This window comes from Sinocyclocheilus rhinocerous, unplaced genomic scaffold (assembly GCF_001515625.1).
Source record: "Sinocyclocheilus rhinocerous isolate Xijiao unplaced genomic scaffold, SAMN03320098_v1.1 scaffold2310, whole genome shotgun sequence".
In the NCBI taxonomy this organism is placed as follows: domain Eukaryota; kingdom Metazoa; phylum Chordata; class Actinopteri; order Cypriniformes; family Cyprinidae; genus Sinocyclocheilus; species Sinocyclocheilus rhinocerous.
The window spans coordinates 153,996-170,337 of NW_015646349.1; the positions used below are offsets into that span (position 1 = coordinate 153,996).

At 37.4% G+C, this 16,342-nt stretch overlaps 1 protein-coding gene across 1 annotated transcript in view; it reads right to left on the minus strand.

Annotated features, from left to right (window-relative positions):
• The window catches only part of LOC107707360 (gastrula zinc finger protein XlCGF46.1-like), a 28,330-nt gene that overhangs the window by 3,644 nt on the left and 8,344 nt on the right, over positions 1 to 16,342 (minus strand). Inside the window, exons 6-12 of the mRNA XM_016511347.1 lie at positions 14,104 to 14,187; positions 8,482 to 8,565; positions 7,666 to 7,749; positions 6,300 to 6,383; positions 4,227 to 4,310; positions 3,271 to 3,354; positions 2,316 to 2,434 (exon numbers count right to left, since the gene is read on the minus strand). Coding sequence (XP_016366833.1) covers positions 2,316 to 2,434; positions 3,271 to 3,354; positions 4,227 to 4,310; positions 6,300 to 6,383; positions 7,666 to 7,749; positions 8,482 to 8,565; positions 14,104 to 14,187 — 623 coding nt within the window. The remainder of the gene's footprint in view (positions 1 to 2,315; positions 2,435 to 3,270; positions 3,355 to 4,226; positions 4,311 to 6,299; positions 6,384 to 7,665; positions 7,750 to 8,481; positions 8,566 to 14,103; positions 14,188 to 16,342) is intronic.

The window sequence follows — 16,342 nt, forward strand, 5'->3', positions numbered from 1 at the left end:
TAGCTGTTATAAATTCACTGTAAACCACGGCTTCTTGGGGCTTATTGCTTTACTTAGCTGTTATAAATTCACTGTAAACCACGGCTTCTTGGGGCTTATTGCTTTACTTAGCTGTTATAAATTCACTGTAAACCACGGCTTCTTGGGGCTTACTGCTTTACTTAGTGGTTATAAATTCACTGTAAACGACGGCTTCACGGGGCTTATTGCTTTATTTTAGTATATTGTCTAATATCATTTAAAATTAGACATTCTATTAAAATATATTTTATAAAAATTCTTACACAAGTCACAAATTGGTTTCTCTTCCCTCCTTTTTGAGTCTTGAATGTCCGATTTGACATCTTGTATATACAACCTGGTCATATCTATTTTCAAAACCGTAATTACTTCTTTCATTTACTGCTGGATTCACCTCATATAGTTTGCATTCATTTCATTCCATTTTCATGGCGCTTTAAGTTTTGGTTACTTGGACTTTAAATGGAGGGACAGAAACCACTCAGGTTTAAATAAAAACAGCCTATAATTTTAGTTTTGAAGATTAAAGGTGGGGTAAGCGATTTTTCAAAAACGCTTTAGAAAACTGATTCGGGCCGAATAGCAAAACAAACTTGTAGCCAATCAGCAGTAAGGGGTGTGTCTACTCATGATGTGGAGGAGAGAGCGTTCAGTCCAAGCCAGCGACAGAAAGATAGAGATGGCGGATAATGTCAACATTGGCTACCAGAAATCGCTTACCCCACCTTTAAACAAAGTCTTATGGGTTTGAAACAACATGCGGGTGAGTAAATGGTGACAGAATGTATGGTGAACTTGTATAGTTCATAAGTGTTATGAGGGCAAACCAACTGAACTGTTCACTCACCTACCTAGCAATAGTGGCATCATCATTTATCATTTGACATTGAGGCTACGTTCACACGAAGCCAGAGCTTTCCCTATCCGATCTTTTTTTTCCCCTCGTCTCAAGAAATATCTGCGTCCACACGAAAACACAAAACCGACACAAAACGATGTAGTATACATGCCAGACCAGCATGTGGCGCTGTAATTCTGCCACAGAGATACACTAAAAACGGAGAAGACTTGTACTATGCGCATAAACCTTGCGCGGGGTATACAAACGAACATGGAACAATAAATGTATTAATCTGTGTTAATGTTAGTTAATAAAAAGCCAATCGTTCAGTGTTTGTTCATGTTTTTGTTGCTGTTACGTGACGTAGCGGGTCTGACTCGGGGCTAGACGTGGGCTGATGACGTCATCGTTTCAGAAAATATACGGATTCGCTGTCCACACGAAAACGCAAGGGCGGCGTTTTCAGATTTATCCACTCTGGGACCCGGTTTCAAAAAATATTGGTTTCACACTCCCAAAATGCCGGATCCGTGTGGACGGAACGCCTATACGATACAAAATGTATGCGTATACAGCTAAGTGCGTCTCCGTGTGGACGGGGCCTGAGCCTACATATTTCAATATAATGCAGTATTTCCCTAACTGCTTATATTGTTACTTTTGGTCCAAATGGTAATAAAACAAATTCCAGACAGCTGTAAGGACTAAAGCCCTATTCACACCGCTAACAATTCCTTTGCTTCGTGTCACCAGTCACTACAAACTCGGTCGCTCATAGGCGTTCACACTGATGGTTGCATAGTGACATTCATGAACAACATTTGCAGATGTCATTACATGCTGTTAACATCAAATCAGTTTTCTTGCCACTAAATTTACATTCTAGAGGGAAAATTGTATGCCAGCTGAAACGATGTATAAAATCTCTGTCATTGCAGCTATCTATATCTAGCAAAAGTGGGTCTGCGGCTTGAATATATCCGCTTCTAGCAGTACATGAGAGGACTCCTTTTTGATTTAGATTATAAAAGAGAAGACAAACAACTCTCAAGCCTTTTTTTCCTGACGAACAACTGGCAATATGTTTGCAGTGATTTGATTTAACGTAAAAACTTATAACAACTACATACTCCGTCTGATAGGATTAACTTCTCCATCTTTCCAACATTTCCCTACAGCATCTGACGGGACAAAGATCACTTGTGCTCCACACTGACTTCAATGCATAATAATATTAAGTATTTTTAAGTATATTAAAGTATATTGTTCAACTTTCTCAAATGGACACAGGCACATTGTGACACCGATAGTCTCGGTCGCTGGAAGTCGGCAGCTCTTGAAAACGAATGCCTCTTTGTTGCTTCAAGTTTCTTGCGGTGTGAACGGGGCTAATGAATGATCATGGGAGTTGTCTTATATCTTAAAACCCCTGTGTTATAAAGCGTGTTCTTACCTGCTGGCAGCGCTCACACTGGTAAGGCTTTTCACCACTGTGAACACGCTTGTGTCTCTCCAGATGGTACCTCTGAATGAACCGCATGTCACACATGTCACAAGCAAACGGCTTCTCTCCTAACAGAGAAAAAGAGTCTTTATTGAAGCACCCCACATCTTCATTCTCGCAGCATGCCACAACACACAACATCGACAAAGATTCTGAAACACTGTTTCTGACATGAAAGGATCGAGACTGACTGTCATATGGGTTCCCACGTGAAATCTTAAATAGAGAGTATATTCATGCTTAGAAAGAATTAAAGTATATGACTCCATACAAACTCGAGTTTGTAGAGTTTAATATGGAATAAAAAACTGCTTGATTGTAAAGTGGCACACTGGGGTTTTGGTTTTAAAAATCAGAAACCTAGTTTGAGACTTGAGGTTATGTTCTACCTACTTGGAGAATAAATACGACTGATCATTGAAAACTGGTAAAAAGAAACCACTACAGTTTTTTTTTTCTTCGATCGATTATGCTTTAACACTTAAATGAATGTAAATAAACTTAACAAACACAAAAGCACATCCAAAGAAACATGAGGCAGGAACACCTACACAGATATTGTGAAACCTGATACTACACGCAAGCGTGAAGTGAGTCTTGCAAAACTGGCACCCAAGAGCAGTAAATTAAACATTTTTAAATGTCTTGACTTTGATGCAAATATTATATGATGCAGGATTATATGATGCAGGAAATAAATATTTCAAAAGTAACAGATCTCATTAAAAAAAAAATCATTATTACACATTTTGGCCATTCATTTGAATAAGTCAATTATCTCAGTTTTGTTTTCTTTCTTTCTTTTTTTCCCCCCAAATACCTCAACCACAAAAGTATATACAAACTTTAGTTCCAATCAAGGCATACTGAGTACAAATCAGGGGTACAGTGAGCGGACACATACCAGTATGAGTCAGGCTGTGTCTTTCCAAGTGGTAACGTTGGAAAAACCGCATGTCGCACATCGAGCAAGCATACGGCTTCACCCCTAAATGCAGAGTCAATTTTAGTGAGTGAATGTCGTTACACAACATTCAAAGCAAAAACAAAAAAACAATTTTTAACGCCGTTTAAAAAAGATGTAATGTTTTTTTTTCTGCATGCTGACATTTAATCCATTTTACTTATTACACCACTTGCAATATTATAAGACCAAAAATTGCTTGTCTAATGCAGTTTTGTGTGTTTGGATGGTTTTAAATGGAAATAATGTTCCCAAACAACAAAGTAAAAGTGGCTAAAAGTTTTTTTTTTTTTTTTAATTAGTAGATGAGAGATGAGTCAAAATTATCTTCAGTAGTAATAAAATTATGCCACAAATGCTCACAATAGACCTGCATACTGAACCCTGTCCATTCCTTTAAACTATGTGGCAGAACACAATGTCAAAAATGGGGCACTTAATGTAAATCTTGTCTCTTAATGAATTTATTTGAACAGTACCTAAGGAGTGGGTTAGAGAATGATTCATTTAAAAGTAGAAATATCTATAACTTATCAGCAATTCAATAATAATAATAATAATAATAATAAATAAGCAGTTTCTAGGAATGGTGGATATGGAGCAACATGAAAGGCTGCTATTAAGGAATCAGTGACATGATGCATTTGATGACAGATACACTGCGTATCTATCAGGTACAAAGTAAGACCTTCATGGAGCACTATCATTAAATTAATAAAATGTTGTTGACTTTGAATTTAAACTGTGAATTAAAAACATTTAGTAATGTCCATTTTATGCGTTCATGTGTCAAGGAAACATAAAATGGTTGTTGCTTAAAATGGAACTAAAAGTCATTTAGCATGCAGAAAACTAACATTAACTACAAAAAGGCAGGGGTTTGAGATGACACATACCCGTATGAGTGAGGCTGTGTCTCTGCAGGTGGTAACGCTGAAAAAACCTCATGTCACACATCGAGCAAGCATACGGCTTCACCCCTGAATGCACAGAGCACCAACAGTTCATGTATGCGTTTCTATTAATATAGCATTTTTGGGAAAAATTTTTTTAAAAATCCTGCTCATACCAAGTGCATCCGCAGTAACCAAAAAAAAAACTTATAAATACATGTGGACTACATTACAAAGCATCAAGAAATTAGATGAAGTATTATGTGTGTGCATTATAATCATTTTATATTTAACATGAAATGTTGTGTGTGCCACAAAGATTTAGTTGTCAAACATGCCTGTTCATAATCCCCTCCTCTGTAATCAGATGAGCAATTCAATTCAAAACAAATAATCCTGCTTTGGAAAAAAAGGAGGTGGCATTATCGTCAGCATGCGTTTTCTTTTTTTTTTTATGCTTGATGATTAGGAAATATACAAACTCGAGTTTGTTGTAGTTTAAACAGATTGTGTCTCTCTTCATAACATACTGAGAGCTTTTGCAGGGCTCGCAAAATTTCAAAATCCCCGGTAGCCCTTCGATCAGGCATTCTTCAGATTTTGGTAGCCCAAAATGAATTTAACTAGCTCGAATAAAAAAATAAAAAAAAATGGCTGAAATTTACTGCAGAAAATCAGCATGATTAAAAACGTCCATGATTGTAATTTCCTTCAAATAAGTAGGGGTGCAATGGATCACAAAACTCACGGTTCAGATCATATTACAGATTTTAAATCGCAGATTGAATAATCTTTAAGGTTCTTTATAATTCAAGCAACACATTATTTAAAAAGCACTTTACTTTTTTGATAACAGAAAATAACTAGTATCATAACTAAAAAAGATCAAACATTTTTAAAGACAAGTGAACGTCGATGATAAAATAAGAAAGAAAAAATATTACAAGCGTAGACAAATAAAACGGAACAAAGTTATAGGGCTGTCAAATTTTCTTTTCGAATTTAAAATAAAAATCCACATTCGAATGCAAAAATGTTGCATTTGAATTATAGGTGTGCGTTAAGGAGGCAGCCTTATCAGTGGCGCACGAGATGTGATGATGATGTAAGTGTAGTTGCATTATAATGTTTTTGTTAGCCTATCCAGTTGAAGCACTAGATGCGGCGCTGCTGCGTTGTTCATTAAAAATATTGCAGAAAAAGAGAACATCAATGTGGAGAAGATCTTGTTTACATCAAAACTGAAACCAAGCCGTACACACAGAACGCACATTTCGCGCATTTTCTAGAGGGACATCTATCAGCGTTGCACTTGCGTCTCGCACAAAGGAGCCGCATGTTTAGAAAGCCACGTAAAATTAATGCAAGTTTAACTTTGAACAACCTTACAAATAAAATAATGTCTAACATTAGTTTTCAGGTACAGAAATGTAATCAAGTGTAAAGTAACACTGCATAGTGTTCACTGTATAAATTAAATATAGCTCAGAATTTGATAAAGTTGTGTTTTGTTGTTTGATTAACATTAATGACAGCAGCAGCAGGTATTTACAGCCTGAATGCACGTATCCATTATGGATGATACACATGCGATTTCTTTCTCCACTGTTTACGTTCACTCAAGACAAAACCGACTGTGTTTACAAGAATACTTGAGACAGGTATGTTGAGAAAATGTTGTGTGTATGTGTCCGTTCAAGCTCAAGTATACGTGAAAGAGGAATCAATTCTGTGTTTGGACGCTGTTTGAAACACCACTCTCTGTGCGTGCTTTGAGTGTGTGTGCAAATAAAACAGCACCCCAAACAGTACTCTCTTTCGCTTCTTCATGTGCTTGAATGATTTAAACGCTTAAATGTTTAAATTAGCAACGCATGCAAATGATCCATTTCACCATTACAAGTGAGTGAACAATGTGAATCACTAATTCAAGATAGCCCATCAGACAGGGCGGTGACATATTTTGGCAGCCCGACTGGAAGACACAATAGCCCCGGGACGTCGGGCTGGCGATTTTGCGAGCCCTGCTTTGAGAGGCAATTCATAATGATATATACACACAGAGATTTCACCTACCCGTATGGGTGAGGCAGTGTCTCTGTAGATGGTAACGTTGGAAAAAACGCATGTCGCACATGGTGCAAGCATAAGGCTTCACCCCTAAATGCACAAAGTAGCAGTGTATTAGCCTTACTGCCACCCGTCAACTTAAACCAAGCACTCATGGGAACTGCTCAACTCACAGAACAACATACAGTCTACAGTCTCATTAGCCAAGTAGGGTGAGTTATGCATAGAATGCTAAGAGCAGTTCACAAACTGAGCATCTACTAGACATGAAGTACACTGCAGTGCTGCCACCTTAGAAATATGGAAATAATTTTGCTCAGGTTCTGGAATTAAGCTAAAAAAATTGGGTTAAAGTGTAACTATGAGCTTATAGCTTTAGCCATTTTACCTTTTGGAAAGTGCTTTCTCTTTTTTTCTTGATTAATGCGCTAGTACTGTAGAACTATAGAATAATTATTATTTTTCTCAAATTTAGACTGAAGAATATCAAGATTCTTTCTGGTCTGATTTTGTGCATTGACTGTAAAATTGTGTATGAAAGTGGACAGAATTGTCATTTTGGATGAACTAACATGTTAAAGGGGTCATATGATGTGATTTCAATTTTTCCATTCTCTTTGGAGTGTTACAAGCTCTTGGTGCATAAAGAAGATCTGTAAAGTTGCAAAGACTAAAGTCTCAAATCCAAAGAGATATTCTTCATAAAAGATAAGAGTCAACCACGCCTACCTAAAACGCCTCGTTCTAACACGCCCCCACATATCTACATCACTATGTGGGAAGATTTGCATAACACCGCCCAAATGTTCAAGCAAAGAAAGAAGGCGTAACTTTTATTCACGCTGAGGAAATACATCAACTTCGCGCTGTGGATCACCTTTCACCGTGGACGAAGCGGAGTCCAGCCCGGGGTCTTTCACATGTGGTCACCTCTGCTCACTCAAGCCGGCCTCCGCTCGCTCTAGGCCTTTGGCCTCCGCTCACTCTAGCCCGCCGTGTGTTTCGTTGTGAAAGCTAAAAATAATGTGTTTTTTTAACCTTAAACCGCATAAACACATTTAATTACACCAAATACACAAAATAATGTTCTTTTTAGCAACATCATATGACCCCTTTAATGTATAATACAATAAAAAATAATATGGAAATGTATACATCTGTAGTGTCAATGATAGCTGACAGTATGCACTTTAACACAAGAGCACATTCATTTAATAAAAATAAATAAATAAATGTGGACACTCCATTTCTTCTGTATGAAGTAATATATTAAACTAATTAATATTAAAATTGCATACTTCCAACTTCCTGTTAGACAATGGCAGCAGAGCTCAGATATGATCTAAGGGGGGTAAGACAGAAAGACACATACCAGTATGAGTGAGGCTGTGTCTCTGGAGGTGGTAACGGTGGAAAAAACGCATGTCACACATGGAACAAGCATACGGCTTCACCCCTAAATGACCAGAGCAGAATATTAACCATACGCATCATCTCAATAATACAACCTAACAAATTCCAATTGAGAATCAAAGATAGTAGCCTAGTTTTACATTCTGATCCAGTTGTCATTTTAGTACGACTACATCGTGGTTTAATTCTCTAACAAAGTGTTGATGTTGGAAATGCATCTTTTCATAATTATTGCCGAATACAGAAATCTCCACCATCATTAACTGACTGTAGTTGTACTTGACAGTGCAGAAGACTCTTCAATCTCTAAATCAACTGAACATGTTCTTTCAAAATATTGCAGCAATAAAAAGTGATTGTATTGCCTATGACAAACCTTTTTGTTCTCCCACAAAGTACATAAATACATGTGCATATCTACCCATCACTAGATTAGTGTCTTCCAAATAACAAGTATTAAAAAAAACATTATGATATATATGCCACTCATGAAACAATGAACCAACTACTATGAGTCAAACATTAACCACTGCACAAAGTTTTGTAATTCTGTGAAACTGGAAATGTGCCATTCTATCTTCAGGTGAATAACCATGACTCTATGAGTGTACTTGAGGGAAACTTCACTGCTCCTCTTCCGAAAACCTTTTTAATAAATCTCAACAAGATAAAACACTCAATGGTAAAAGTTTATAATTTTGAACATTATGTTCATTTATTTTACATGCTGAAGAAAACCAGCAGTGTGAGAGGAGTACAAAGAGATGACACATACCCGTATGGGTGATGGTGTGTCTTTGGAGATGGTAGCGTTGGAAAAAACTCATATCACACATTGTGCAAGCAAATGGCTTCACCCCTAAATGCAGAGTACTAGTATTAGAATGGACTTTCAGATATCAGCTTCAATGTAGCAACTTCATGATTAAAGATAACAGAACATTCACAAGGGGGAAAAAAAATATACAATTTTTAAATGCATAATTCTCTATTAAAAAAATTGAATACAATTTAAAATAACAACTAAACAACTAAAGCCTCCATGCATATGGAGCCTGGAGGGAACAAATAATTATAATAATCAAATTAAAAAAAACAAACAAACAAAAAAAGTGTTCACAACAGTAGGCTCATTCTCAGGAAATGGTGCCATTTGTGCCCCATAAATGAGATACAAAAACTGTTGGAAAAAAACACAGATATTGTAAAAAAAACTAATATATAATGGTCTAACGGATTCCCATTTTAGATTTAATATGAAATGGCTACTAAGCCAAGCATTTTTAGTAAATGGCGATGATGTGTAGTTTTAAGGCTGCTGCATGACAAGCATAATTTCTTCTTGTTAGTTCGGTTTATAATGCTGGGGCGGTCTAACCATTTACAATATTTGAAACTGCTTTAAAATGTAGCATTCTGTGTAGATTTCTAAAGGGTCACATGTGTTTTGTTGTCTGTGCTGACTTGTACATATGATCTGCTTTGTGCTATGTCTCTGAAGTGGAGGTACAGAGTGGTGGCTTGTGTGACACAGACGCAAAATCACAGATTTCATCCTCCCCAATGGAAATCATACTGCCTGAACTGTTCACTATCCTCTATGTGCCATTTCTTTTACAGAAAATAGTAAATGTGTAGACAAGGGACTGATTTCTGCTGCAGCTTTAAGGCCCGAGTACTCTTTCTTTTTCTGCATTACGCACCATTTCATGCACAGCTTACAAACTACACTCAACCGCAGATGAGCATGGATGGACGACTTCAACACGTGCAATAGCACCTAGTGGACTCTTTCTGTCTCAACATTCACCTCGTGCCTGCGCTGTGGCACACGCACCATCTGCATGGACCAAAAAAAATGGGTCTACAATTTTTTTGGAGGACACTATAGATAACCTTAAAGGCCTCGATATAATTCAAGTGAAACTTGAAGACAAACTGGTGTGATGTCAGTCTGTCAAGATCAAACGTGAGTAAAATATGAATACACTGGAGAGCTGCTGCATAGCAGAAATTGAAGTTATAATATATATATTTTTCTCTTTACAGGAATCTATTGTATAAAATATTACACAAACATGTGACTTGACTGGAGTGCTGAACTGGGTTGGCTGACGGTGGGTGGAGTCCACACATTTGTGGATTGTTAGCGTCTTGATGCTAGAAATGTTTCAAAATCCACAAATGTGTGCAGCGATCCACAAATGCACAGTAAGCCATTCACAAATGTACGGGGGGGGGGGGGTATTTATTTGTGAATATAATTCATGTTTGGGAAACCAAGATTTATTTGTGGATCTCATTCTATTAATTTGTCAATGTTTAATTTTGGTTGTTAATTTATTTAGAATTATGCAACAATTCTATCTCCTTCGTTTTCCCACTGTGAAACAAGGCACGGGCCAGTGTTGCCACTTGGAACAACTGATTAGAGCAAAACAAAAAACAGTGATGTTTTCTATTATATTTACAGAAATATTAACTCATTCTGTCTGCTGCAATGGTATTATTTCCTAGTTAAGGCCATTTTGAGCCATCATTGCACTGACCTTTAACCCAGTTTTGAATGTAAGGAGTTGATAATTGTTCAAAACATTACATAAGAGAAATGGAGTTATATTTTCTAACTTATAATTAGCCGTTTACGCTGCCTTCATGTGCATCATCATATGCTGCCTCTAATGCACACACCTCTTTTTACTCTGGATTAGATTTCAATGTTATTGAATTCAAAATGTTACAGTGACAGGTTTAAAATATATGTAGTGCTTCAGGGTTAGTAACAATACATAATTACTAGAACCTTGCAAGGCACACACTGATCAGCATCAACATTTAAATGACAAATTACATGAATAACATTGATTTAATATACTGTTTCAATGGTACTTGTCAAGGGGTGGGATATATTAGAAAGCAAATGAGCAGTAAGTTCTTGAATTTCATGTGTTGCAAGCAGGAAAAACGGGCAAGCGAAAAGATCTGAGTGACTCTGACAAGGCTAAATAGTTATGGCTAGACGACTGGCTCAGAGCATCTCCAAAACACCAAGTCTTGTGGGGTATTTCCGGGTTGCAGTGGTTAGGACCTACCAAAAATGATGGACAAAGGAAGGACAACCAATGAACCAGAGTCAGGGTCATGGGCACTCAAGAATAATGTATGTGGGAAGTGAAGGCTAGCCTGTCTGGTCTGATCACACAAAGCTACTGTGTCTCAAATTGCTGAAAAATGTAATGCACCTCATGATACAAACGTGTCAAAACACACAAGTTTCCTGGGTCTGTATAGCCACCGATCAGTCGACGTGCCCATCTGTCAACCGCTGTAAGCACCTAAAATGACACATGAGCAACAGAACTGGATTCACAGAAAAAGTCTGCCTGGTCTGATGAATCACATTGTCTTTTAGTTGTTTACCCGGAGAAGAGATGGCAGCAGGGGAAGAAGCACTATAGGAAGAAGGCAGGCCAACCGAGGAAGTGTTTTGTTCTAGACAATGTTCTGTTGGAAACCTTGGGTCCTGGCATTATTGTGGATGTTTCTTTGACACAAACCTAAAGATTACTGCAGACACCCCTTTATGGCTGTGCTGTTTGCTGATGGCAGTGCCCTCTGTCAGCAGAATAATGCACCCTGCCACACTGCAAAAAATGTTCAGGAATGATTTGAGGAACAAGGTGTAGCCTTAGCCTCCCAATTTCCAAGATCTCAATCCATTTGAGCATCTATGGGATGTGCTGGATGAAAAAATCCGATTAATGTGAACTTGCAGAATCCATCAAATCTAATCCATCCTTGCAACTTGCAGGATTTAAAGGATCTGCTGCTAATGTCTTGGTGCCAGAGACCACAGGACACGTTTAGAGGTCTTATGAAGTCCATGCCTTGATGCTCCAGAGCTGTTTTGGCAGTATTAAGGGGGACCTACACAACATTAGGCAGGTGGTTTTAATGTTGTGGCTGATCAGTGTTTTTAGTATTGAGGTTGTGGTTACAGTTTAAGAATTAGCCACTGAAAAAAAAAAGGTCCAAATTTATATTAAGTGTCTTTAACTATTATGCACTTACACTGCTGACCAGTGGTTGCATTAGATTTTCTCATTGTCTGTCATTTTGATGGACATGGTCGTAAAAATTTCATTATAATCTATTATTACCCATCCTTTTAATTTTCATAATTTATTGAAAAGAAATGGAATACAGTTTTTGTTCACATTTTAATTTTTAATCATGAATTTACTATTATGCATTTGTTTATTTATGAAGAGAACAAATGAACAGAGACTGTGCATCACTTTTCATGTTCAACACCACATAAAGCAGATGAATGTTTAATTGCTTGTTTGTTTTTCACAGTAAAACACAATGTTTGTGTCTGAAATATAGGCGCTCAGCTACGGTCTCTGCTGGACACTGGAATTACCCGCATCACTTCAGTCAAAATTTTCTTCCAGGGAAGTAGTTTGCAGGAATCTCTGAATGTGGGATTTTCCAATCCTGCAAGCATTGCTTCACCGGGAGGAAATCCCACATAATGTGCTCCACAGATCAAATACGAGACAATAATAAATAACAGCTAATTAATATGCACACTCACCACCAACTAGACAGGGGTGGAAATTACAGTTACAAGTTGCAATAGATTTTTCCTTCACTGCTAAAAAAAAATCAATCAATGATGAAAAATATTTGATTAAAGGGGTCATGTGATGCGATTTCAAGTTTTCCTTTCTCTTTCGAGTGTTAATTGGTTTTGTCTCGTCGCCCCGGCCGGGACACGGCATCACAATATGGTGAGGGGCGTAACATTTCAGTAACACGCTTGAGGTATTCAGCCAATCACAACACACTGGATAGCTGGCCAATCAGAGCACACCTCGCTTTTCAGACCGATGAGCTTTGTAAAAATCGACGCGTTTCAGAAAGGCGGGGCATAGAGGAGAAACAATAATGCACAGTATGTGGAAAATAATGTGTTTTTTTAACCTTAAACCGCATAAACACATTACACCAAATACACAAAATAATGTTCTTTTTAGCAACATCATATGACCCCTTTAATGCAACCACTGCTGCTGACAATACCCACACCCCTTTACCCACACTTAAAAGTGCAGGAAGTTATTTCTGAGAAACAGTGTTGAAAATTATCATACAAACAAATTTGTGAATATTTTCTAGCTGCCTTTACTGTGTGTGTTCAAACTATGTTTGTTTGTGTAGCATAGCGTGTTCATGAATTTGGGGGCAGAGCAATGAAGGGAGGGACGCGTTTCTTTTTTGTTAGCGGTGGGTTTGTTTGGGTGTTGACTTTACATATCAACAGCGTTTCTCAGAAATCACTTTCTGCACCTTTAAACCTAACCATAGCACCTTAACGTAAGCACATAGTAGTTAACAACCAATATAAAGTGTGCTCAAAAAAAAAAAAAAAACATCTATTGGTTAAGTAGTAAACTGAATATTGTGGGAGGATGTGCCCCCCAAGGTGTCCCTCAATATCTATGAGTGTTATGGCCCTGCACTTCTGGGCTAAGTTGGGAACATATTTCATGGATGCAGTAACTTTCAGCAGTAACCTCTTCAAACAAACAAACAAACAAAAGAGAATTCCTGTGCCGGGATATGGCACAGTTCCCTGAGAATGGGCCAGCCATTACACACACCCCCGTGGCTGAGACTGTGTCACTGGAGATGACAACGTTGACAAAATTAAATAAATAAAATAGGTGCAACTCAGAGGACACTGAAAAAAAATTGGTCACAAAAAAAAGCCTTAATGCATATTGAGAACCATGGAAAGTGTGATTGCCATGTGGTAAAGGCTGCAAACTAAAGTGTTTGATATGCTTAAATGTGCATTGCCCGTATGGGTTAGGGCTGTGTCTCTGCAGGTGGTAACGCTGAAAAAACCTCATGTCACACATGTAACAAGCATAAGGCTTCACTCCTAAACACAGAGTACCGGAGTGTTAAGTTTTGATGAATACAAACTTTCAGTATGTCCAACACCCCATTGCATTGTCTGTAACTATGGCCAAACTCGAGTTTGTTGCAGTCAAACTATGTTTGCAAACTGTTTTGCCATGAACTATAAAAAGCAATGTGTACAAGGTATTAAAGCATTGCTGCCAACTGTTTAATAATACTGAGCCAGAAATATTTGGAGGTTTCTCCATGTTCACAATCAGTTCCCTGTTTATTATCTTGTTAGTGTAGAAACCAAGTTTCAAACAGGTTTTCATCAATTTCTTCATTGCCAAGGTAACAATCCAAAAAAACAAAAAAAAAACAATATAGTGACAAACACTGACAAGTTGGCAACAGTGCTAAGCTGTGCATTGGTGTAGTCAGGTCAAGAACAATGCAAAGGGTAAGGAGAGACGGCTCATACCCGTATGTGTGAGGCTGTGTCTCTGGAGGTGGTAACGTTGGAAAAAACGCCTGTCACACATGGAGCAAGCATACGGCTTCACCCCTAGATGACCAGAGCAGAATATGCATAAGATTTAAACCATGTATATGCAACACATTTATGTCAATATAAGAGCTGATTGTTGACAGATATTGCTGAAATCGCATGCTTCACAAGTGCAAGAGTGCAAGAGATGTTTGCAAGCACATAAAAAGCAAGTGAAATATGGTTGCACAGCTTAATAGGGCACTGACTCACATCACAAGTGCTAATAATGGCTACCAGCTACAAACACTCATGTCTCAAGCCATTTTACTTCCATAATCTGACATATTTCCAAAGGAAATAGAATATTCAACAAGTAAAAAGTAATTTTATATATATTGCAAACAATATGTCTAATACAATAAATCGAGGATACGGATGACATAAACTGTGCTTTAAAGCGATAATTAAGCACAAACTACTCCTTTAAATTTTAAACTCATTTTCAGTTATAATTGCCAAGATGGGCATTTTGAGAATTTTGTCAAGCCGTGAGAGACTTTGTGCATGCTTTGTCAAAAACTTTTAAGCAGTCCTGCATTGTACAGGTATACAGTTGTGCTCGAAATTATTCATACCCTTTGGTAAATATGATCAGAGGAGGATGTGAAAATAAATCTGTATCATTAATCCTTTTGATCTTTTATTTGAAAAATTTACAAAACTCTAACCTTGCATCGGAGAATAAGAATTTAAAATGGGAGGGAAATCTCATAACGAAATAAATGTTTTTCTCTAACACACATTGGCCACAATTAATCAAACCCTTTTATTCAATACTTTTTGCAGCCTCCTTTTGCAAAGATAACAGCTTTGAGTCTTCACCTATAATGTTTGATAAGTTTAGAAAACAAGAGATCAGAGACCATTCCTTCATCTAGAATCCTTCAGATTTCCAGGTTCATGTTGGTGCTTCTTCTCTTCAGTTCACCCCATTTATTTTCTATAGGGTTCACGCCAGGGAACTGGGATGGCTGGGCAGAAGCTTGGTTTTGTTCCCAGTGACCCATTTTTGTTACAATTTTGATGTCTGCTTGTGGATCCTTTTCCTTTTAGAAGTTCCAACTATGGCCCATTATAAGATTTCAAGCATGGACAGTCAGGTTTTAATTGTTTTATCTGTTGGTATTTGCTAAAATCCATGATGCCATCTATCTGAACAAGATATCCAGGATCTCTGGCAGAAAATAGGCCCACAACATTAAATATGCACCAGTATATTTCACTGTACACATGGGGTACTTTTTTATCCCTGTGTGCACCAAACCCCTCTTGAGTGTTTGCTGTTAAAAAGCTATTTTTAGTTTCATCTGACCACAGAAGCCAGTACCATTTGAAGTTCCAGTAGTGTTTTTAGAGTTCGTTTTTGACTGAGAGTGTTTTCTAGATTTTTCTTCAAATCCTCCCAAACAACGTGTGGTGACGTAGGTGCTGTTTGATCATTTGTTTAGGCTTTCTGACCCCAAGACTTAACTATTTTCTGTAGTTCTCCAGCTGTGATCCTCGGAGAGTCTTTGGCCACTCAAACTATCCTCCTCACCTTGCTTTAAGACCAAATAGACCCACATCCTCTTCCAGGCAGATTTGTAACATTTTCTGTTGAATGGAAATTCTTCATTTTTGCCCTGATGGTGGAAATGGGAATTTTTTATGCTTTAGCTCTTTTCTTACAGCCACATTCTAATTTATGAAGTTCAACAATCTTTTGCTGCACATCAGAAATATATTATTTGATTTTACTTATTGTGATCAACGATTAAGAGAATCTGGCCTTTGTGTTCCTTCATATTTATATTCTTGTGAAAAAGGAGGCCAAGGCTGGATAATTTCATGTTCTTAGTCACACTGGTGTGATAACAAATGCAAACATGAATGGGAATATACTTCTATGTATAATATACTATGAATGGAACATATTTTAATCATAATAATTTCTAGGGGTACCAATAATTTTGGCCATTGTTTGTGTACTAAAGAAAAATATTTATTTCATAATGTGATTTTGCACCACTTTTTGTACTTCAATTAAAGGTTAGATTTTTTTTTTTTTTAATGAAAGATCAAATGTATAAACAATGCAAACTTATTTTCACAGCCTTCTTTGATCATATAGTCGTGGTCAGAATTATTGGCACCCTTGGTAAATATGATCAAAGAAGGCTGTGAAAATAAA